This window comes from Schistocerca nitens, chromosome 2 (assembly GCF_023898315.1).
Source record: "Schistocerca nitens isolate TAMUIC-IGC-003100 chromosome 2, iqSchNite1.1, whole genome shotgun sequence".
NCBI lineage: Eukaryota > Metazoa > Arthropoda > Insecta > Orthoptera > Acrididae > Schistocerca > Schistocerca nitens.
In genome coordinates this window covers 734137593-734152586 of record NC_064615.1, presented here as the reverse complement: position 1 = coordinate 734152586, position 14994 = coordinate 734137593, and the positions used below count along the sequence as shown (strand labels likewise).

The following is a 14994-nucleotide window of genomic DNA, read 5'->3' as shown; positions in this document are numbered from 1 at the left end:
GTAATATACAGACAGCCCTCAGTGAATATCGAGATGTGATCGCTGTGGCAACACACTCGCGACTGCCAGGCGCTTTAATCTCCATCGACTTCAAACAAGCGTTTGACCGCGTCAATCATGCAGTCCTCAACGCAGTGATGGACCGAATGGCAATTCCCCCGACCTTCACGCAAGTGATTATGCGGCTCCTTCGTGGAGCAACGTCCAGACTTCTCGTCAAAGGCAGACTTACAGAACCTATACGGATTGAACGCTCAGTACGGCAGGGTTGCCCTTTGTCGACGGTGCTTTATGCCATTGCGATGGAACCACTCATTTGCGGATTACGGCGACGCTTGACAGGTATTCCACTCCGGGATCATATGTTCCGCTGCCGAGCTTACGCGAACGACTTGGCCCTCGTCGTACGTTCTGCGGCCGACGTAGAAGCTGTGATGCAGTGGATTACCCTTTACAGTGCAGGGGCAGGGAGCGCTATGAACGTGGCAAAATCATGCGCCATGAAGATCGGCCGCGGCCTTCCCGCAGACAGCGTAGTCCCATTTCAACTGGTGGACACCCTTCATTGTCTCGGATTAGTGTAAACGCGAGACATTCGCCGCACCTCGGCGATCAATTTTCGGGCGCTACTGCAACGCATCCGGTCCAACATACAAAATCACATACTACGCCCGCTGAATATGTGCCAGAGAATCACCTTCGTCAATACCCATCTGGCAGCCCGGATACCCCATATAGCGCAGATTCTGCCCATCACTGCGACAATGGCGGCCAGATTACAGGCAGCTTTCGGCTATTCTATTTGTTCTGGACACATCTTCAAAGTCCAGTATGAAGCTCTGACCTTACCGAAGTGGGACGGTGGCCTCGATCTGGTTAATGTGAGAGCCAGGACTACGGCACTTTACACCAATACTATGCTCCGGTTATGGCAAATCCAAAATGCTAGTTTTACTGGAATGATGATCACCGAGCTCGCACCTGTTTCGAGACGCCCACCGACGTCTCTGGCACACATCCCACCTCCGATGTCACATATCGGCCGTTTCTTTTTGGAGTACAGCTACATATGCACCGAGCTCCCGATGACCAGGAAGACAACCACCCGCGACATCTATTGCCTTCTCCGAAAGTCTCCACCCCGCAACCCCGTCGAAACACGTCACCCCCAGGTTTCATGGCCTACAGTTTGGAAAACGATCCACCAACCATATCACACTACTGACACCACCTCTATGTGGTACATTCTCGTCAACGGCAAGTATACTACAAGACAGAAACTGCATCGCATCGCTCTGGTGGACTCACCCCCGTGCGTCAAGTGCAGTGTCGAAGATATAGATTTACATCGTTTTGAGTGTGGACCAGCAGCATCTGTCTGGACCCTCGTACAGAAGATTGTGGCTTTCTACCTCCGAGTACCACCACATCAAGTATCTCCTACCACGACCTACTTTCCATCGACTAAGTGGCACGCCATCACATGGATCAGTGGCATGGCTGTCAACTACCTCTTCCGGGACGACATCGTCGATCCGGCGGACTTTTGGACACGCCTCCAAGTACATCACCACACCCTTCGCCGACATCGACACTATCGGGCCACTTTCGCGAACTATTTACAGAGTATTTTCACCAACCCGCCTCAAAGCTAGAATCTCAACGAACCGTGCCAGCCAAGACTGGACGATCCCACGTTCCCCTTTTAATGGTCAATGATAGAATGCATTTTGTTCTGATGGCGCGCCAAAGTGGAGCATGGCGCGGAAAGTATTCCTATTTTATTTCACTTCTCTTCTCTCCTCCTCTTCTAAGTTTTTTTTTCCTTACACATGTTTACGCTTTTCACGCATTGCTCTCTATCTGCAGCCTATTTGTTTTCTTTCTCCTGTTGGTAGAGCAACATAAAAAAAAAATTGGGTTGCTGCTGATGGTGAGACTGTATACTCATTTATGTTAACAAAAAAATAAAAAAATAAAAAAAATAAAAAAAGAAGGCCTTTGCGGAAATATAACTACCTTTTATGTTTTACGTTTTCAAAGGATATTGTGTTATTTTATGAAGAACGTCGCCTTTTATTTTCATACACAAGAGGTTTTTTATTGTTTTCTCCTTACCTGAAAAAAAAGTTGGTAGAGCACTTTCCCGCGAAAGGTAAAGGTCCCGAGCTCGAGCCTCGGCCCGGCACACAGTTTTAATCTGCCAGGAAGTTTCATATCAGCGCACACTCCGCTTCAGAGTGAAAATATAAAAAATGGTTGAAATGGCTCTGAGCACTATGGGACTTAACATCTGTGGTCATCAGTCCCCTAGAACTTAGAACTACTTAAACCTAACTAACCTAAGGACATCACACACATTCATGCCCGAGGCAGGATTCGAACCTGCGACCGTAGCAGCCGCGCGGTTCCGGACTGAGCGCCTAGAACCGTTAGATCACCGCGGCTGGCTGAAAATATCATTCTGGAACCTGTAACTATACCGACCACGACACCCAACGCCATTTTTCAGCAAGACAATGCACGACCACATGCTGCTGCACGAACACGTGCCTTCTTGGTGTCACAGACTGTCAGACTTTTGCCCTGGCTAGCCAGGTCTATATACTTGTCAAAAATTGAAAATTTGTGGGATATTGTAGAACGACGTGTGCAGCGTTGTGACTCAATGCCAACCACCACAGACGAACTTTGGAACCAGGTGAGTGCAGCGTGGATGGCTATACTACAGGACACAATTGGCACCTTAGACGCGTCGATGCCATCACGAATGGAGCAAGTTATGAGGGCCCGTGGCAGACCTTGTGTCTACTAGGCAACACGTCACTTGCTGAATACAGATGACTAAAATGTTAATAATTTCTGCTGAACGTAACAATGTACATATCCTGTCAATATGGTGTCCTATCTCTACTCGTTCAAGGCGTTCCGTTTATCTGAACATGAGTGTACATTTAATTTGCGACAAGGAACGGCTAATCACTAAATCATTAATCACAAAATATGTCCATTATATCATTGATTTCATGTATCTTATGTTTACTTACTAATAAGCAACTGAAGTACACACCCTTATTTAGTACTATGGAGCACAAGTTTTCACCTTCGTTACAGTAGCGGCATGGCCTGGCTTCAACGGAACACCAAAAGCACTGATCTATAACTCACGTAGATCGGTCAGAGGTGAATATAATGCTCTTTCACCTCAAATGAGTACCATACGGTAAAGGTCAACGACAACAGTGGCGGTCGGCTGGTCAGACCTGCGTTCGGCAATCCTGATTTACTTTTATCGTGGTTTCTGTAAATCGCTTAAGGCTAATGTCTGGAATGGTTCGTTCGAAAAAGAAGAGGCCGGTTTGCTTTTCCCGTACGAGCATGTCTCCTGTCTCTTACAATGTCAGTTTAATGGGACGTTAAATCTACCTTACATAGGACTGACATCAAAAGACGAGACGTGATTATGTGACCTTTCCAACCGTGGCATTTCCGTCTGCATTGCAGGTGCCACATGTACTGTGGCCTTTCCGACCTACCGCAGTATATCCGACCGGAGCCCCCCCCCCCCCCCCCAAACTAATAATTTACGCCAGCCGTTCACTTGCAGCGGAAGTGTTGTCACCGTCTGTAAGGTAGTACCCCGCCGACAGCCAATCGTTTCCGTGCAGTTTCGCGCGCTGCTTGACATATATACATTGTGAGGAATAGAAATCATTATTGCAACAACGAAAGGGAGGCCATGTCATCTCAAGGGTGGTCATCGCCATCGGATGCCCAGAAAATATGACGTGTAAAAGAACTGGTTGTGCGTGAATTCCGCTCGGCAGTTTAAAAACTACAAATGGCAAAATCATGGCTGAGCAGTGATACTCTTGCACATTAAACAAAGAAGATGCGCAAATCAATGCATAATTACGGAAAAGAGTCCGTGAAGAAAATATAGTGGCTTCTTCCCGTCGTAGGTTGGCATGGAAACTTAGCTCCTCAATAAATCAGAAATATGCGAAATTGTACTCTCAGATAAATAAGCTGATGGAAGAAGCAATAAATGCTAAATCCGAAATTAAGTAAGATTCCACTGGCCTGCCGTTACAAAAGAAGAGAGAAAAAGAAAAAAAATGTAACAAAAAGTAAAAGCGTTATAAAAATACGTAAGGACTCGGGGGATTTAAGAAGATATGTAAAGTCTTCCTTAAAAATCAATGAGGATTTAAAGGTGCGCTCAGTCCGGAACCGCGGGACTGCTACGGTCGCAGGTTCGAATCCTGCCTCGGGCATGGATGTGTGTGATGTCCTTAGGTTAGTTAGGTTTAAGTAGTTCTAAGTTCTAGGGGACTGATGACCACAGATGTTAAGTCCCATAGTGCTCAGAGCCATTTGAACCATTTTTTTTGATTTAAAGTTGATAAAGTAGCTAATACGAAAGTTTAATAATTTATTGTAGTCACGTTGCAGGAAGAAAAAACGGTAAAAAAAATAAAAGCAAAAAATAAAAATTCATTTAAAGAATAGCTAGTATAAAACGTGAAGGAATGCTCTTACTACTAAAACAATCGGAAAATCTACATTTAAAATATCTGTGGTCGGAAACACCTCACTGATGTTACGGACAGTTAAGTCCACGGTCGTAAAGTACACGACACTTGTGGCGGGAGAACAATTACAAAAAATCATTATGCCTGTTGAAAGATCTCCAGCCTTTTCTCGTAGGCAGTACACTGTTGTAAAAGCAACGGTAGCGTATGTGATCGTGTAGACAAACATCCGAATAGTCGAACATAGGTTCCTGGTACCGTTCGACGGTGACCGGCGATTGCAAGCGCTCACAAGTGGAATAACTCGACTTACAAGTCTTCAAGTAACTCGCTTCATTCCTACAGTGTGTACTGTCGTGTGCCGCTACTCATCAGTCCCGAGGACATTTGGCGATGTTCCTATCGTTAAACTGCAGAGGTCGTGTACGCCCTGGCAAATTAAGTGCCCCATTCACATAAGTACTCTAATTGATTCTGCGATGTGGCTTCAGATACCGTGCCTGCTAAGTAGACGTTTCCTAGTATAGGACGGTGAGTGACTTGCTGCACTGCTACAATCTGCGCAGTCAACGGCGAGCCGCCTAATTTACTCGTTCTTGCCCGCGGTACTCACTGAATCGACATACTCACTGCACACACTTGACACGAAGGCAATTGGCAAGCACAGGAATATGCGCATGTAACTACATAGCCACGCTTATACGACGGGCGTTCCATAAGTAATGCTACTCATTTTTTTCTGAAAGGTGGCTGGTTTTGTTCAGGATTCCTACACACGCTGTTATTCCCCACTCATTTGGCTACAAGATCCTGTTTTTCAACATAATCTACGTTCAATGCGACGGCCTTGTAGCACCTTACTGGGATGGCCTCTACGCCCACATACCGTAGTACCAACGTCTTGCCGCATCAATAATCTCCTCATAATCCACGTTCTGCTTCCCACAGAGTGCATCCTCCATTGCGTCAAACAAATGGAAGTCGGAATGTGTAGGTTTGGAAGAGGAAGAACAGTCCAATGAAGTTTTGTGAGCTTCACCCACAGAAACGTCCTGTTGTGCAGCGAGGTGTTTGATTGTGATCCGTCTATCACCTCGAACGAGAGTGTGTTTGTGCAACGAGGTGTTTCTACATCTACGTACATACTCCGCAATCCACCGTACCGTGCGTGGCGGAGGGTACCTCGTACCACAACTAGCATCTTCTCTCCCTATTCCACTCCCAAACAGGAAGAGGGAAAAATGACTGCCTATATGCCTCTGTACGAGCCCCAATCTCTCTTATCCTATCTTTGTGGTCTTTCCGCGAAATGTAAGTTGGCGGCAGTAAAATTGTACTGCAGTCAGCCTCAAATGCTGGTTCTCTAAATTTCCTCAGTAGCGATTCACGAAAAGAACGCCTCTTTTCGTCTAGAGACTCGTACCCGAGTTCCTGAAGCATTTCCGTAACACTCGCGTGATCATCAAACCTACCAGTAACAAATGTAGCAGCCCGCCTCTGAATTGCTTCTATGTCCTCCCTCAATCCGACCTGATAGGGATCCGAAACGCTCGAGCAGTACTCAAGAATAGGTTGTATTAGTGTTTTATAAGCGGTCTCCTTTAAAGATGAACCACATCTTCCCAAATTTCTACCAATGAACCGAAGACGACTATCCGCCTTCCCCACAACTGCCATTACATGCTTGTCCCGCTTCGTATCTCTTTGCAAATGTTACTCCCAAATATTTAATCGACGTGACTGTGTCATGCGCTAAACTACAAATGGACTATTTAAACATTACAGGATTCTTTTTCCTATTCATCTGCATTAATTTACATTTATCTAAAATTAGAAGTAGCTTGCATTCTTTACACCAATCACAAATCCTGTCCAAGTCATCTTGTATCCTCCTACAGTCACCCAACGACGACACCTTCCCGTACACCATAGCATCATCAGCAAAGAGCCGCACATTGCTATCCACCCTATCCAAAAGATCATTTATGTAGATAGAAAACAACAGCGGACCTACCACACTTCCCTGGAGCACTCCAGATGATACCCTCACGTCCCATGAACACTCACCATCGAGGACAACGTACTGGGTTTTATTACTTAAGATTGTGATCTGTCGATCATCTCGAATGACAGTGTCTGCACTCTGCACGTTCCAACAACAGTGCAGGAGTCACAGATGTGTCCGGCCGGCAGTCATGTAGGAGATAGAACAGGTTTGCGTGCCTTGTTGCAATGATGACAGACGTTTCGCCCGATTATTCACTGTGCTTTCTGCAAGCACCTCTGAATATATGCGATGCTCTGGTTTTCAACGACAGCTTTCTGCCTGGAAGTACCTCCGTTACAGACACCATTTTGAATGCTACGTATAGCGACGGCACGTATTAGAACTTCTTGGAAATATAGGGGCTGAAGTGGGAACACACCATGATGTTCCACAAGAAATTACGCATTTTTTCAATTGAAACTGGACAAGAAAAAAAGTCTTGCATTACTTATTGAAAGTCCGTCGTTTATCGTGTCTTGCCCGTACTGCGCTCAACTGTCAAGCCGATTCCAGGTAGAAATGTGAAGCCATACCGTTAACGCGACACGTATCTGTAATACGAATTGCCGCGGCGACGGCAACGACTACCCTACGACTCAGCAGTTATTCTGTAATTAAGGGGCTCATAGTTGTGAGCTACTTCAATTATTTTTGTTGAGAGGTAGACGGCGTTTGCAATAGTAATTGTTAGATATCAACATAACTTGCTGTTTCTGTTGCGATTATCAGAAAACTATATGCTGTTCCACTATTATGTAATAAAGTTTGGAATACCGAAGAATGTGTTTGATTCTGCTGATATCAACGAAAAGACGACAGTCGGTACAGATTACTTTACTCAGTCCAGTATTCCTAAAGATGACATTTACTTTCACTAACATACAAGCTGATAAATATTTTATAAGCAACTAGGTACTTCTCGTTATACAGAAGCGATTTTCAAATCTTGAGATTACATTCCGCGGTATAGCGACATTCATTTCTTAAATACTCCAAAATAGTATGGATAGTTTGGTTATCATAGTTCATTGTTCCTTCTTATTCGTATTTACATCGCTAACAGAGGTCACAGAACGCGCAGCTCCTGTACAACACCTCATAATCCGAACGCAGTCAGTTGTGATACCTACATACATTTCAGGTACCAAGTCCTATAGTCCTCTGTGATGATTCACTCCGGCAGTAAATATGTATACGATAACCACGCATTGTATCAGAACCTGTACCCTCCAGGATATATGGCGTGCCGACGCGCACAGTGCAGTCTAGTGGACTGAGCAGCTACTTTCGTCTTCGCAAACACAGTGTTTTAATATGCCCACACACGGAATTATCTTTCTTCCGAGAACTGTTCATATCTGGCACCAAACGATTGAAATAACGGTAGTTCGGCTGAGGATTCGAGAACTGGGTTCCTGTCGTTTCTGTAACCTCACAATGACTGAAGCAGTCCACAAATAATCAGGTGTCGCGCTTGGCCGCAACGGATGCACCATCTGGGAGCCATAGGTAACACTAACTGGCTGGACAGGACTTCGTGGCACAGACAGGGAGCATCAGGTGTTAACTGCGTCTACCATGTGAAAAGTGCCACTCAATGCTGTTCCATCTAATTTTGGCATTAAGGACTGAATTCTTAATGCAGCAGCTGTCAGTAAACTCACTGTGAACATATCTGCCCAAAAACAAGTCGTACATGCTGAGCGAAATTAAAATCTGTTTGAAGGGATCTGACGGATACAGTAGAGAACAAAAAGTCCTATTTAAAACATGAAACTTTTTCACTCAGAGAAGTTAAATACATCAATCGAAGCTACTATTAATTAAGAGCTGTTTATTAATCTGTTACGAATGCCCACAGTATTCTGGGTTGTGGTAATCCCAATTTGTGTAGTGAAACAAAAGTAATATAACGCGAATAATTACCTCCCACTCTTTTCTACCACACCACAAAACTACGCTGACTTTGAGTGCAACATCAACCTCAACCTCAGTTGGGCAGAAAATTTGAAAAAGGATTACCTCTGAAAGTAAGTCCGAATATACCCTAAATTAATAAGTATGCCCTCTCACGTACACTATGTGATCAAAAGAATCCGGACACCTGGCTGAAAATAGCTTACAAGTTCGTGGCGCTCTCCGTCGGTAATGCTGGAATCCAGTATGGCGTTGGGTCACCCTTGACAGCTTGCACTGTCGCAGGCATATGTTGAGTCAGGTGCTGGAAGGTTTCTTGGGGAATGGCAGGACATTCTTCACGGAGTGCTGCACTGATGAGAGGTATTGATGTTGGTCGGTGAGGCTTGGGACGAAGTCAGCGTTCCAAAACATTCCAAAAGTGTTCTATAGGATTCAGGACAGGAGTCTGTGCAGGCCAATCCATTACATGGTTGTTATTGTCGTGTAACCACTCAGCCACAGGCCGTGAATTATGAACAGGTGTTCGATCGTGTTCAAAGATGCAGTCGCTATCCCCGAATTGCTCTTCAACAGTGTGAAGCAAGAAGGTGCTTAAAACATCAGTGTAGTCCTGTGCTGTGATAGTGCCACGCAAAAGAACAACGGGTGCAAGCCCCCTGCATGAAAAACACGACCACACCGTAACACCACCGTCTCCGAATTTTAGTGCTGGCATTACACACGCTGGCAGACGATGTTCACCGGGCATTCGCCATACCCACCCCGTGCCATCGGATCGCCACATCGTGTACCATGATTCGTCACTTCACACACTTTTTCCACTGTTCAATCGTCCAATGTTTATGCTCCTTACACCAAGCGAGGCGTCGTTTGTCATTTACCGGCGTCCGGCGTCATGTGTGGCTTACAAGCAGCCTCTCGACCATGAAATCCAAGTTTTATCACCTCCCGCCTAACTGTCATAGTACTTGCAGTGGATCGTGATGCAGTTTGGAATTCCTGTGTGATGCTCTGGATAGATGTCTGCCCGTTACACATTACGACTCTTTTCAGCTGTCGGCTGTCTCTGCCAGTCAACATATGAGGTCGGCCTGTACGCTTTTGTGCTGTACGTGTCCCTTCACGTTTCCAATCCACTATCACTTCGGAAACAGTGGATCTAGGGATGTTTACGAGTGTTGAAATCTCGCGTATAAATGTATGGCACAAGTGACAGCCAATCCACCTGACCACGTTCGAAGTTCTTGAGTTCCGCGGAGCTTCCCATTCTGCACTCTCACGGTGCCTAATGGCTACTGATATCACTGATATGGGATACCTGGTAGTAGGTGGCAACACAGTGCACGTAATATGAAAAACGTACACTTTCGGGGGTGTCCGGATACTTTTGATCACATAGTGTATATTAGTGAGACCCATCAGTCAAACTAGCAATGAGCTCTGACTGTAGCGTTTGTAGATTGTTGCTTAAATAATCAGTGCTTACTTTGTGCAACAACCTTCAGTGGACATATCAAAAGGAAATTGAATTCAAAATTTCAGACATCCTTTTTCCATTAAGATCCGTAAGGTTGTACATCGGGAACTGGAAAATGATCTCTGACCGAAACCGATCGTGCAATTGAAATTTAAAATGCGAGTAAATTATACAGCATCTTCACGTGTTGCAAAATCTGAGCCAGAGTAAATCGTAACGAAGATGCAACTTTGCATGAAAAGTGTAAGAACCACGGATTATAGTCCGGTGCAGTGTGATGGGCATGTGGACCCAGTCTGTTATAATGGCTTACAGATACGTGAATTCAGATAAACACACTTTCTATAGACTGAAGGGCTGTGATTCTGCCATGTGTGTCATGTCCAACACCTAACTAAATGTGCTAGCAGTTATGCATAGAATCAGGACGTATATTGTTCATAGCTACTGACTCTAGTTTTGATATTCATTGCAGCAAGGATTCTACAAAAATCCTACGGCTTTCTGAACACAAGTAGTGCGTTCCGCATCGAGTGATTATATACTAACTGCCAATGTTAGTCGGTATAAACCCGCTTAAACAGGAAAGCGACGGCAAGCAAACTTTTATTTAAACGAATGTTTGAATATAAATCCATATAGTTGTCTCCAGAGGTAACTAAACGACGAGAGGTCTTGTAACATTAACCTCAGAAAACACGTCCCACATAGAGTTCCAACATGGGAGAGAAACAAACGAAGCAAAATCTATACAAGCCGCAAAATATTGAGAAAGCCTCACTGACAAGAAGTGTGATTCTGTACTATCAAAACCTTCACCACTCACAAAATTCAAAGATCGGATATTCTTTTGGGAGCCATGATTTTAAGCCACAAAACATTCAGTGAAATCCTTCCACTTAAGTTTCGTGGTGCGGAAAGCGAAAATAATTATGCATGACCTAGACAATTTCCGTGAGCTTATACAGATTCATACCACAAGTATACTCATTCAGGCGAACGTTCCGCCAGACTGCTAGACGAGACTTCCCGCTGTGCTCACAAGAACACCAAATGCCTATTCAAACATAGACGCAGAATTCGCAGCGAGGCGCGCTGTGACATTATTAGCCAGCTCAGCCGGAACTGAAAGAATACTTCTTGTTCATTTCACGACAGACACAAAGATCAATTATATTCTTGGCGATCGATAGTTAGGAACGGATTTATAACTTCTCAGAAGACCTCTCTTAATAATTACGCGAAGTAACTGAATGATGAAAGTTACAAATTGCAAACAGTGAAAGTCGTAAATGGGATAGCCAACATTCTACAATCCGCTTCATCGCCTCCCCAGTGCGCATCAACCCTAGAACTAAAAGAATGCTTCCTATACTCCTCATGAACATACCCAAAGCGCAACTATTCTCTCGCAGTCGATAACAGGGAGCGGAATTATATATTTTTCAGAAGACCTGCATCAACTACCACGCAATATATTTAGTAGTGAAAGTTGGAAAATGAAATTATGCAAATGTAATAGCCAGCATTATACGTGACTGTTTGGCTCCTCAGTGCACATGAACCACAGTACCTAACAACAGAAATCGATAACATGCCTCCTCATAATCGTAAAAGATGATTTCGCCTATCTAGTATCTTAGTGGTGCCCATCCATAAAACAAAATCATTCGCATACTCCTTCTTTGTTGAAACTTCCTGGCAGATTAAAATCGTGTGAGGGACTGAGACTCGAACGCGGGACCTTTGCTCTTCGTGGCTAACTACTCTGCCAACTGCTCTGCCCAAATACGTCTTTGCAGGTGCTGTATATTTCTGGATGCACACAACTACCGCGTGCTTTGCACAAACTTTAGAGCTTGGTTGCATTTATAAAAAACAGCTGAAGCATTTCCTTTTGTGAACCTCATAATTTTTTCCTTCAACACTGACATTTATAACCAGCTCTCTATGTCAAACATAAAAGCAAATGTCCCCATCTTCTCCCGTTACTCTTCTTTCTCTTTCCTTTCCTCAGTCAGCCACGTCGCTTTATTACCTCGACTCTCTATTACCTCTGATCTATCACGTCCTTTGATGCCAGTGCCCTCAACTTAGACTTACCTACGTGTAATTTGTCTGTGATGCTCCGCTGCTTGGGAACTAATATGAACTGTGTACCTTTCCGTCTATTATAGCTACTAGTATTTGCACTATTTTTGTTACAATTATTTAAGTTTTCTATCCCATATTCAGCGTAAGACCTATTATAAAATCGGTTTCATAATGAACGTAGTGTAAAATGTGTAGAAAACTTGGTGTCATGTAAGAGACGTCCTGACGGTCCCTGTCTTGCCACAGTGAATAGATAAATAAATAAATAAAATTTACAGGCTGTTACTGGTATAAGTGCAGATATTTTTATGTGTGATACCGTAATATGTACACACTTCAATGAATTGATTGTTTTCTCTCTGTGACGAACAGTGCTCTACAAATACGTCACAAACTTCACGACCAGATGTTTTCTGCATTGTCGTAACTATACCACTAAGTGCACTACGCCTATTAATATAGACTAACTGTTTTGCATCCACGTGTCCACGCTGTAACATATGACCTGCTGCCCAGAGGGAAATAAGAATTTATGCCTTGCTCTTGTCACCTGTATATGGAGGTATTAACCAGCCTAACAACATAGCCTGAAAATGACGTAAATACTGATATAATGTTGTTCAGTGAGCTATCCTCTATCCTCAGTCACCAATAGATATGTCTCCACTTATGCTCCCCACACCTTGCGTTTCTGAAGTGAGGCAAACAGCTGACTATCTCGACTAAAGTTTATTAGTCACGTATACAGAAAGCCTGATAGGTAAATGACTTAAAAATGAAATTTTATGCGAAACACAAAAGGAAACTTTGAGAGCAGTTTTGAATATCAAATAAATTAAATCAAAATTTGGCTTTTTGACATTACTGTATTTCCCAGTTATTACGTAGCTTTGTTAATCTGTCATTTTTCGCTAAAGCGTCAATGCTATTTCATGGCAAGTGCGTTAAGCTAGCTGGTGGGTTATGTTATGCAACAGTTATACCTAAGCTGTGTTCTTGAATAAGTATTGTACGTACCTCTTCGGAAAGAGCAACTTTTGGGTTCGTCACTAGGTCTTTGGGATCCACATTTTTCAGAAAATTTACGAGATCATTCGAAGTTTTCCCTGTGTATCCCAAATACTGGGCAAATCGAATTGCTCTATCTGTTGCATTTTTGGAAAATGCCCACGGGTTTAGCGATGACCCACTCATTGCAATGGCATTCTTGAATAGGCCTGATGAGGAACAAAAATTTACAATTAGTTGTTGTAATTGTACAGAATACTAACAGAAAAATCAGACACCTGTTTCCAGTGAATCACAGAAAAACTGTAAAATTGTGGTACATTCCTATGGGATGAAACTGCTGAGGTCATTGACCCCTAGGCTTACGCACTACTTAATCGAACTTAAACTAACTTACGCTAAGGACAACACACACACCCATACCCGAGGGGGGACTTGAACCTCCGACGGGGTGAGCCGCTAGAACCGTGGCAAGGCGCCCTAGACCGCGCGGATGCCCCTCGTAGCAGTGAATTACGTATCGTTCGTAGTGTCGGAAAGTATTTAAAAACCCTCCTTTTTCTGACTGAATACAGAATTTAGTTGTATTGCTATAGATTCTCGTTAACAATGAAGCACAGTAACTAATGTAATGCAACTGATCAATACAAAAAATCAAGGTGTTTTTCTGTCTTTTTGTTTTTGTTGATCTGGTAATATAAATGTTCAAGAGCTGGGCATTAAATCAGAAATCGAGTTTTGGTTTTTAATAGTTGCAGTACCGGTAATTCTTTAGAGCCAAGTACGACAACCAATCTATGACCAGTTTCTCTGCAAACTGGGGCACCATACGTCGCCGTCGCTAGTTAGAAATCAGTTCAGCCGTAATGAGTCCTGACCATGATACGTGCACTCCGGAGGCAGTGTTCCACATTACTGCCGCGTACTCTCATTAAATGTCAATATAAATTCATGGTTACACAAACTTGGCCCTACTCCATTATCACTATATTACGCAATTTGCGAATGGTATCAGCTCTGGCAGTCAGTGATTCCTAGGAGAGAATGTTGGGTAACACGAAAATTATGTGCGTAGGCGATGGGTTACTAAAAGCCTGCGGGTCCCTGCCATTATAAGAATGACAAAAGAGTTTTCTGATTTATATATTCTGCTCTTTCCACTGTTTCCGCAAGTAACACCATCAATGATTCTAGGCTATTACTCAGCATAGCATTAAGCACGTGACGACCGAAGATTGCATTGAAGCATTCACCCCCACTTTCGCCGACCCATCAGAGGCAGACTACATGATAACGCAGATGCCTCACGAGTAGCACCACTGACTGAAGTTTACCTTCCATTCCTGCTAGTATGAACTGCAGAAGGCGAATGATAGGGTGTTTCCTCCGAATAAGATAAGATATTTATTCTTTCCTATCCGAACCTGTTCTAGTATAAGTGGCTTGACCTGTGATTACATGGCCCGAGGTCATGTCTCTGGCAACAAAAGAAAGAAGGCCACCCTCCACAAGGGAAAGGACACTCTGAATACTATGCCACGTAACAAACGTGAACGTCGGAAGCCTCCCAATCCTATTATCGGAAGGACTCGAAGAAAGACGGTTAACAGTCTTTCCATAATCTATGGTATCTTAAGAAATTGATATAGTTCCTATTCACCTAAAAAAATAGACATAAGTGAATTGTGTTTTACTGTCCTGAGAAGTAGGAAGTAAGAGTTGTGTCCAGAAGCTGTCTACTGAAAGTTGTTGGCAGCAAAGGATACCTTGCTTTCTGCTAAGTTCGAAGAGCAAACATGACAGCCTTTTGCCCGAAACGAAAATTCTTCTTCCAAACACTGCAGTATGCGTCGTTCTGAACGACTCCTGTCTGCAGACGCGTTACTGATTAAACGAATTATACATGTTATCAC

The 14994-nt window shown here is 43.7% G+C and overlaps 1 protein-coding gene across 1 annotated transcript in view; it reads right to left on the bottom strand.

The window, feature by feature from the left end:
• Positions 1-14994, bottom strand: part of LOC126236940 (venom carboxylesterase-6-like) — a 101022-nt gene that overhangs the window by 50254 nt on the left and 35774 nt on the right. Inside the window, exon 6 of the mRNA XM_049946631.1 lies at positions 13091-13290. Coding sequence (XP_049802588.1) covers positions 13091-13290 — 200 coding nt within the window. The remainder of the gene's footprint in view (positions 1-13090; positions 13291-14994) is intronic.